Source organism: Eptatretus burgeri, chromosome 14, assembly GCF_056783735.1.
Source record: "Eptatretus burgeri isolate ZD-2024b chromosome 14, Ebu_testis_v1, whole genome shotgun sequence".
NCBI classification, from domain to species: Eukaryota; Metazoa; Chordata; class Myxini; order Myxiniformes; family Myxinidae; genus Eptatretus; species Eptatretus burgeri.
Window position 1 is genome coordinate 6,115,894 of NC_140974.1, and position 10,655 is coordinate 6,126,548.

General features: G+C 39.7%; 1 protein-coding gene across 2 annotated transcripts in view; it reads left to right on the plus strand.

The window, feature by feature from the left end:
• The window catches only part of LOC147012597 (F-box/WD repeat-containing protein 5-like), a 34,795-nt gene extending 29,870 nt beyond the window's left edge, over positions 1–4,925 (plus strand). The window contains exons 9-10 of one of the 2 annotated variants that reach the window (XR_015051008.1): positions 1,341–2,705; positions 3,833–4,925. Coding sequence is in view for 1 of the 2 variants with exons in the window: in XM_085853621.1 (XP_085709747.1) it covers positions 1,341–1,560 (220 nt within the window). In the remaining variant the exon portion in view is untranslated. Of the gene's footprint in view, positions 1–1,340; positions 2,728–3,832 lie in introns of those variants that run through there. The other variant, XM_085853621.1, reaches the window with a different exon arrangement.
• Positions 4,926–10,655: the final 5,730 nt, after the last annotated feature.

Here is a 10,655-nt window from a genome sequence, read left to right on the forward strand (position 1 = left end):
CGAGATATTTTGTTCACAAACAAACAAGATGGATGTGCATTGTACGATACTTGCGAAATCCATTGAATTCTGCCACCCGCCCAGATATGCACTCACTTGGTCTTTCCGGCTGTCGCCAGCAGCGGAGCTCCGCACTTAACATGGGGAAATCCGTTCCACCCCCATGCACCCAGGACGAGCCCCACACGCCCAAAAAATGTCCACGGCACAAAGCCAGGGAATGGGGCAATTATTGCAGGGAGGCTGTGTCGCGTCCTGGTCCATATACCAGTCGGGTTCAGGTGGAGTGGAATGAACGAGGAATATGGAAACGAAATGCAGTTCAGGGGTAGACGGCAATAAATTACAGAACAGGGTAGATGTCCATACAGATAAACACGGACTTTGTGGGGCTTCAAACAATAAAGCGGAATTTGGCGTGTACTTCTAAAGTCATGGCTTCGGCGAAGGTTCTAGAACGCTGGTGTTATTCGCACATGCCGAGAAGCCGTGGCAGTAAAACGACGCATGCTCTTCCTGATGACGGCAGTCACGACACATGTCATTGTGCACTGATGGTGCTATTATCCCAACGGATTGAGAGGGGGTGCTAGCTACCCAACACAATGCATTTAATTACATAATAACCCCTGCAGGGAAGGCGCTATTCCGAACGTATATTACTGAAATAACTATTCTAAGAGTCTACGTGCTGTGTGCGTTTCAGTTTCGGCATACGGTTTATAAAAACCGGTGGTTGTACTCAGGTTGTTTGTTATAAATTTATAGCTCCTTCATTTCGTGGTGGTTTTTTGGGGGGGGGGGCACACCAATTCTCTCTTTTTAAACGTGTATCGTATAGCGACACCTGGTGGGAGCCAGTATTTCAAGTCGTAAGAGAATATGCCGCAAACATCATTGAAGGTTGGTGGACGGGTTCTTTGCAACTCAGGTGAATGTGAGTCGACAGTGCATTGTTCGACAGTTCCAATAAGGGAGGCCAGACAGGTCCCTCAAGTGCCACTGCATTGTGCTGATTTACTATACTTGTGAATTTTCACCAAGTTCTATCACATCCAGAACATATCTGTTTGAATTAGCGAGAATCAAACTGCACCATGTCAGATGCTAAGCCTATCTTTATAAACAAACGGTGAAGGGATACATTATTTGGACAAAAAAACCCCGTTCTTCAGGCGATGAAAGCACGTGAATAATTTCAAATGCTCGCAAAATCGAACATTTTCTTCATTCCGTCAACATGTATTGAACCAATAAATTCTTCCATCTAAAAAGTTGCATTTTATTTCTTCTTGAGAGATTTTTCCTTTTCTTATTCCCCCACCCCCTCCCTCACTTAGCGGCTCCGAAGAGCGGTTCGCCACACTGTGGGATCGCCATTATGGTGTGGCGGTAGCGCACCTCTATCATGGAGACCGCGTCCATGCCGTTGCTACCTGTTCGTCTCGGCCACATCTGTTGCTGTCGGCCTCCGCAGACAACACGCTGCGGCTTTGGAGCTCACGGAGTGCCATGCGCCGAGGAATGGCTCCACGAGTTGTCACGGAGCAAGTCTTGTAGACACCATGTCACCAAGGATACATGGTTGCTGTCCTCTCTTTGTCTGACGAGAGACGCTCACACCGAAAGCGATAAAGTGCCTTGTGTATATTTATTTCAGGTCTTGTGTTTAATTCCATCATTAATAAACACTTGGAGCAGATGGAACACTCGTTGGACGAGACGGCATGCCCTGTCGCAAATGGGATGGAATAATGTTGTGATGAAGAATGTGTAAGCGGTTTGAAATATTCTGCATGGGTTTCTCCATGAAGGATGAGAGATCATAACGGCATTTCTACTCGTAATTACAATTCCAGTAGAATATAAAGCTTTCCCCGTGTGTTCTTCACGAGCAGTGGTGGTACATTTGGGGAACCTCACAGCTGTTTTGCTGCTCCTCCTTCCGGACGCACCTGCGGGATAGACGATGCCATTTCAGACGCCTTGTTTGGGGCTTGTATAAAACTTGTATTTTGCTGCTCCGTTCCATTTGAGGCCATTCATGGGTGCAATGTCAGCATGTGGGTGCTCGCTATTACACATAGTGCTTCGTTGCACCTCCTCGACCGCACAGGTGTTGTCGCAGCAGCTCTATCGCTGCTTAATTCCGCAATGCAATCCGGTTCCTAAAGCTCTTGGGCTTACAGCCCGTGCAAAAATGTTTTAATGGACTCGTCGATGGTGGTGCTTTCTGAACGTGGGAAATTGCTTTCGGGGTGCTTTATACTGTTAACTACAAGTTTGGAGCTTGCGTTGTATGGATAATGCAATGCAATACGTAAACTTTTTTTTTTTTTTTTTTAATTGATCAACTTTAATATCGCCACAAACTGTGACTGTGAAAATTTGAGAGCTGGTCAAAACATTTTTTTTTTAAAATCTGATATTAAATGGTATCATATCAACTCGTGATTCATCAATTCTTGTTACCTGTAAAGGAATCCGTAAGGTTTTATTTTTTTTTTGATCGTGTATTGCAGACCTGGTGTAAATGTAGTCCCAATATGTTATGGGGTTTGGTTTTTTTTTCTTTATAATTCACAGACACCATGGATATCAATGAACAAAGAACAAGGAAATCACGTGTCATCCCGAGAGGTGGATTCAATTTCCCTACCTGTGATTTATACTTCAGAGATGATCACATGATTGATCAATTTAAGGTATTAAACTTATTTGAGCATTTGGATGAATATTCGTGATATTCTCACAGTTCAGACATGTTCCCAACAGTGGCCTTTCCAGGAGGCTCTTTTTGCTTGCCATATGTAGCAAGGCCACTGAAGTACTACTTTACCATGGCAATAACCTGCAGTAGATATTTACTAGGAACACTTTTAACAAGTGCACCTTAAGAAAAATAAATGTTTACAGTTCTTGAAAGAAAGAATTAAATCCCACACATTCACCTATGACTACTTTAATGGTCCCAATTACTCTCACCTGCTTGTGGAGGTGGCTGAATATGGCTTTCCTCTCCACACCTCTATCTCTCTGTCACCTCAATTTTTGTCTGCTCCTGGTCCTCCTGCCAACTTATCCAAATGAAAAGACCTACCAGACCATACCCCCCTACTCCTCCTACCTCCTGAGCACATGCTCCAAACAATGCTGATGGGAATCCCATGCCTTTTTTCCCTGATGTCCATTACTCCCACCCACCCCTCTTGTCCTCATTCTTCTTCCTTTCCATCGGAAAAAATCCCAACAGCCCTCTCAGCATCCGCGTCTTCATCCAGTGCAACAATCTCATTGCCAAGATTGCTGAACCCACTGTTACTGCTTGTTCTTGGAGGGGGAGAGGGGTACCACACACTTTAGCTGCTGCCCTCAAATATTGACTCCTTCATCTTCTTAAACTTTCCCTCCACTTCCTCCTCGTACTCTCAACCTCTTCCTTGAATCTGAAGTGTTGGCACAATGTAGTTTCCACACTTTGATTTTCTCCCAATTCCCTCATTATTATTTCTCCCATTCTTAACCAGATTACATTCTAACACGAACAACATATGGTAGCTCATACACGGGCTGACAGGATGGCATAGACAGACACACACATACACACACACACACACTTCTGAGCTGTCTAGCCTTGGCTTGAATCTCGACCCAGGTATACATTGTCATCATGGTGTTTCACAGGCAGGGTGATTCATCAGTGTGTGTGTGTGTGTGTGTGTGTGTGTGTGTGTGTGTGTGTGTGTGTGTGTGTGTGTGTGTGTGTGTGTGTGTGTGTGTGTGTGTGTGTGTGTGTGTGTGTGTGTGTGTGTGTGTGCCATCCCCCGAATAGACATTAAACTGGGTGTCCCATCTACCAGCATTAGTTGGTGGACCTTAAAGATCCCACGGTGTTCTTCATGAAGAGTCGACGAGATATCAGCAGCACCCTGAATAATTCCCAAATTCCTGCCCTGACTTCCTGTGTCGAAGTGGCGACCTGTCCAGGATTGTAACTTGAGCCGACAAACTGCTTCCGCAGAACCAACGCTCTGTCTGGAGCATGGAGCATGATGATGAGCTCACGACTGCCTCCCCTGGAACTACCTTGCAATCCAAGATCTTGAGACAGATTTTATTATGATTATTATTGTTATTATTATTATTATTTACCATAAATACCTTCGTTGTTTTTTTTCTTTGTTGTACTTTGCTATTGTAATTAATATTTTGATGATTGACTCGGCATAGTTTCACCACAGCAGCTCAAATAACTCGAGCTGTGAGTTTAGTTTCAACCATTTTTCTTTGTTGTTTATACATAGGCAGCACAAGGCTGCGGGTAGGAGGGCACGGCTGTGCCGCTGATGCAATGCCCTCTGCTGGTTAGGGCAGGAATTTGGAATTTGTTCATGGTGCTGGTGATAGCTTGCCTAATTTTTGCGAATGACATTGTGGGATCTTGAACGTCCACCAACTAATGCTGGCAGATGGGACACCTGTTTAACGTCCATCCAAGGGACCGCGCACACATTGGTGAGACACTGGGATGACAGTTTATAGTTGGGTCGGGATTCAAACCCAGGCTAGACAGCCTAGAAGTGAGTGTGTGTCTCTAGTCTGGACCATCCTGTCAGCCCAGTTTCAACCCTTGAAGATTGTTCAAATCTGTACTTTGTGCCTGGCATGCATGAGAGCCACCTGCTACCGCTGAGACCCCCCTCTCCTCTTGTGTGTCAGGAGATGGCACCTACAAACATTGTAAGTCTGCATACTTTTAAAATAAGCTCCCATTCTCAAAACTATGAAGACTCCTGACATATTGTTTTGATATCTGTCACTGAGAATTTTTTTCCCCATTCTGGAGAATGTGTCATTCTTAGGACTTACAATTCTTGCCTCGGAATCTGAACTCTGAGAATGAATTGTGGCCTTGTACTTCAAAATGTCTGTTTCTTTCCTGCCTAATAAAAGTACATAGGAAAAAAGAATTAGCTTAGTTTACATCTTGATTCAGAAAGAGAACGATAAATTTGATTTGAACCTTCTTGAGGTTTTTATCTCAACTACCAGACTTCCCTTGTGCCGTCATTGTGTGACCAATCTGTGCAACTGTTGGGAGTTTCAACAGCGACGTATCAAATGCCGTATATTATCCAATGATTGGTGGTAGCAACAACAGCATGCTGGTGGTTGCAACGAATGCCTGTAATCTGAGGAAGTTGGTTTTTATCGCGCAAGTAAAGTTGTGTAGGATTTTACAAAAATAAGTTCCGTATTGGAACAGTCGAGGAAATATCCAGTTAGTTCAACCACACATTGGACTCCCAAATGGTGAGCCGGTGCACCTTGGACAGCAAGGGCAGTTCCGACTCCCTTAGCATCACTTTGTGCTGAATGTCTTGTGTATATCAGGCATATATTGTGCTGCTTTCACCTTTTGCACTACATTTCCCAAGGACGACCCACAGTTGACTGGGGAAGGTCAAATGTGACGCAAACGTCACAAAGCCGTGTTACCCAATTACCATCGTCCTTTCCGCATTGATGTTCAGGCATCTCTTTGCCTTGTTCGCAATTATTGCATTAAAGGATCCACTGCATGCATTTGTAGGAGTTTGTAAAACTTGAAAAAAGAAAAGGTTCCATGAATAAACGACATTATATGCCAGGTTGTGAGGTGCCGAGGGTCAGGGTGAGAAGAAAATCCAGCGTTAAAGATAATTGTCTGGTACGAGTGAACCTTTCAACTCTTTGGGGCTCAATAAATGTCTCCTCTCAAAAAAGTGCAGTAAACGCGGGCAATGACAGACCAACAATTCAGGCAATCGCTCCTGGACCCTGAAAACAAAATGGCGACAACACGGACTGATGTGGCCATGTCAGCAAAAACAGACAAGTCCATGTATCTCAACCCCATATAATGACTGGCCACATGAGCTCCTCATGGTGGGGAGAAAACAATTGGATGTCTTCATTAGGTTGTGCCACAATACACAGGTCGCTATTACTTGTGTCTATGAATGGTTCATTATGTGTCCATGGTTTATAAATACTGTATTTACCTTCTTTTGTCCACAATACACTCGGTCCTCTGATCCTGTGTTCCTAGCATGTCCATCTCTGAGTGTCTTGTGCGCTTCCGTACTGAATACAACGTCGGGTTCATCATTCCAGACAACACCAGCCACGATGCAGATCGCAGACTTCTGGTTCTGATTCTTCCTTTTCTCGATCGGTAATCATTATGTGATCGCAATCAATACCTCCACCACCAAAGGTAGACGCGGGTTACGTTTTCACCCATTTGTCTGTTTGTCTGTTTGTCTGTCTGTCTGTCTGTCTGAAGTTGAGCAGGATATCTAAAAAAGTTATGGATGGATTTAGAAGAAAATTGGTGGACACGTTGGGTGTGTGACAGGGCCGAATCGATTCACTTTTGGTGAAGATCCGGATCCGAGAATTTTTTAAGTGATTCTTCACTGTTGAAGGATCGGGCCAAAAACGATACATAACACAATATCTCAAACATTGTGTACGGATTCGGACAAAACTAGGTGGATGAGTTGGGTGGGTGCCAAGAACAAGCCGATTAGATTTGGGTTAAGGTGCGGATCCAGATCCGGCCTCTCGGTGGGATACAGAATGTAAACTGTTCATGCTGCTGGAGGTATGCGCACCACCGAGTGCCATTCTAGTTATTTCTGATTCTATGTGACTCGCAGCACTCATTTCTTTTTTGATTCAATTCCATTGGAGGTAAATGACTTGTGCCTGCAGGCTGTTCATCCAGCCTGAGAAGGGCCAACATTTATTGTTTGGAGTATTGAAATGAAAGGGCTCAAGTTTCAGGCCTTTTGCAGTTCCATTGGGTTTTTTTTCAAAACAATTAGCTTTTGTTGTTTACACATTACTTTCGTTATTTACACAGTACTTTTGTGCATTACTTAGTACTTTTGTTAATCACATACTACTTTTGTTTCCACAGTACTTTTGTTAATCACACAGTACTTTTGTTAATCACACAGTACTTTTTTTAATCACACAGTACTTTTCTGACTTACACAGTACTTTTGTTTACAGTGCTTTTGTTGTTTACATGGTTCTTTTGTAAATTACACAGTACTTTTGTTCACAGTACTTTTGTTTACACTCTACTTTTGTTAATTACATGGTACTTTTATTTACATTACATATATTAATCATAAACTACTTTTGTTTCCACAGTACTTTTGTTAACTACACAGTACTTTTCTGACTTGCACAGTACTTTTGTTTACAGTACTTTTGTTGTTTACATGGTTCTTTTGTAAATTACACAGTACTTTTGTTCACACTCTACTTTTGTTAATTACATGGTACTTTTATTTACATTACTTATGTTAATCATAAACTACTTTTGTTAACTACACAGTACTTTTGTTAACTACACAGTACTTTTGTGTATTACATAGTACTTTTGTTAATCACATACTACTTTTGTTTCCACAGTACTTTTGTTAATCACACAGTACTTTTGTTAATCACACAGTACTTTTCTGACTTACACAGTACTTTTGTGCATTACATAGTACTTTGGTTTGCAGTAATTTTGTTATTTATACACTACTTTTGTTTATACAGTTATTTTGTTAATTACACAGTATTTTTGTTTACAGTATTTTGTTGTTTACATGGTGCTTTTGTTAATCACACAGTACTTTTGTTATACACTACTTTTGTTTACACACTACTATTGTTTATGCACTTCTTTTGTTTAAACACTACTTTTGTTTACACACACTACTTTTGTTTACACAGTACTATTGTGAATTACACAGTACTTTTGTTTCATTGACAGTACCTTCGTTATTCACACCGTGCTTTTGTTAATTACATGGTACTTTTGTTAACTACACAGTACTTTTCTGACTTACACAGTACTTTTGTTTACAGTGCTTTTGTTGTTTACATGGTTCTTTTGTAAATTACACAGTACTTTTGTTCACACTCTACTTTTGTTAATTACATGGTACTTTTATTTACATTACTTATGTTAATCATAAACTACTTTTGTTTCCACAGTATTTTTCTTAATTATACAGTTCTTTTGTTTACAGTAGTTTTGTTGTTTACACAGTACTTTTGTTGTTTACACAGTACTTTCGTTATTTACACAGTACTTTTGTGCATTACTTAGTACTTTTGTTAATTGGTTCGTGTGCGCCAGCAGTGCCCACTATTTTCGTTGTGTCTGTGTGTCTGTCTGTCTGTTGGGTGGTCGCTAGCCGACCCTTGGTCTCAGGTTTTCCGTCTGTCTGTTTGTATGTAATGGACAGCTCTGGAGGCCAGAGGGTCAACCAATTTTGATCAAACTTGACTTTTAGGTTCATACCAGGATGTAGTTGTATGCTTTTGAGTACCGTTGCTATGGACGCTACCATTGCCTAACAACGGGACTTTGAAATTTTTGAAAAAATCCGAAAAATATTTATATATATATTTTTTGAAAATCAAAAATCAGCTTCCGTGCTTTTATGCGCACTATAATCAACGTCTTTGTCAAAAGTTTTCAGCCCAATCCGTCAAAAACTGTATGACTAGTATGCAATCATATAGCGACCACCCATTTCACCTACCGGCTTGTCTGTCTGTTTGTGACTCTCTCCAGAGCATAGCTCCGTGATGTATGATGCGATCTTGTTGAAACTTGGACACAAGCTGGATATCATGGTCAAGTTGTGTCTTTTTTGTATGAGGGGCGTCCCACGCCACTTGTGGGCGGAACCACGCCCACTTGAACTTTTTATTTATTTTTATTTTTTCTCAATTTTTTTCTCGCAATTTCATTTCCTAGAAGCTGTGCGTAATGTCCATAAGTACAACAGATAAAAAATCCGATTTGATTTGGTCAATTTTGATGGAAGAGATATGTTTTTACTGGAGGGCTTCCTTAAAAGCTTCCACGAACTCAATTGTACCTATGGTGGCATTGTTCAATAATGTCCGCAAGCCATCGTCGCCTCCCGGCTAGTCACATACTACTATTGTTTCCACAGTACTTTGTTAATCACACAGTACTTTTCTTACTTACACAGTACTTTTGTTTGCAGTACTTTTGTTGTTTACATGGTTCTTCTGTAAATTACACAGTACTTTTGTTTACACTCTACTTTTGTTAATTACATGGTACTTTTATTTACATTAGTTATGTTAATCATAAACTACTTTTGTTAATTACACAGTACTTTTGTTAATTACACAGTACTTTTGTTAACTACACAGTACTTTTGTTTACAGTGCTTTTGTTAACTACACAGTACTTTTGTTTTCAGTACTTTTGTTAACTACACACTACTTTTGTTGTTTACATGGTTCTTTTGTAAATTCCACAGTACTTTTGTTTACACTCTACTTTTGTTAATTACATGGTACTTTTATTTACATTAGTTATGTTAATCACAAACTACTTTTGTTAATTACACAGTACTTTTGTTAATTACACAGTACTTTTGTTAACTACACAGTACTTTTGTTAACTACACAGTACTCTTGTTTACATGGTTCTTTTGTAAATTCCACAGTACTTTTGTTTACACTCTACTTTTGTTAATTACATGGTACTTTTATTTACATTAGTTATGTTAATCATAAACTACTTTTGTTTACACAGAACTTTTGTTAACTACATAGTACTTTTGTTTGCAGTACTTTTGTTAATTACACGGTACTTTTGTTAACTACACAGTACTTTTGTTTACAGTACTTTTGTTAACTACACAGTACTTTTGTTTACACTACTTTTGTTAAATACACAGTACTTTTGTTTACAGTACTTTTGTTAACGACATAGTACTTTTGTTTACACAGTACTTTTGTTAATTACACAGTACTTTTGTTTACAGTACTTTTGTTGTTTTCACAGTACTTTTGTTTTGTTAATTACACGGTACTTTTGTTATACACTACTTTTGGTGCACACTTCTTTTATTTATGCACTTATTTTGTTTAAACACTTCTTTCGTTTACACAGTACTATTGTGAATTACACAGTACTTTTTTGTTGTTTACACAGTACTTTTTTGTTGTTTACACAGTACTTTTGTTCATTACATGGTACTTTTATTAATTACAGTACTTTTGTTTACACAGTACTTTTGTTATTTACACAGTACTTTTGTGCATTACATAGTACTTTTGTTTGCAGTAATTTTGTTATTTATACACTACTTTTGTTTATACAGTTATTTTGTTAATTACACAGTATTTTTGTTTACAGTATTTTGTTGTTTACATGGTGCTTTTGTTAATCACACAGTACTTTTGTTATACACTACTTTTGTTTACACACTACTATTGTTTATGCACTTCTTTTGTTTAAACACTACTTTTGTTTACACACACTACTTTTGTTTACACAGTACTATTGTGAATTACACAGTACTTTTGTTTCATTGACAGCACCTTCGTTATTCACACCCTGCTTTTGTTAATTACATGGTACTTTTGTTACACAGTACTCTGTTAATCACATAGTACTGTTGTTCGATTCTGTCTTCGCCTTTTAAAAACCTGTTTTTGTTTCTTTAATTAATTCTGAACTTCCACATTAAACATAATAACGGACGGAAGGAGGAAAGAGGAAGAAAAGTATAAATAGAGGATTCAAGTCAAAACATCTGTCAATCATCGGATGG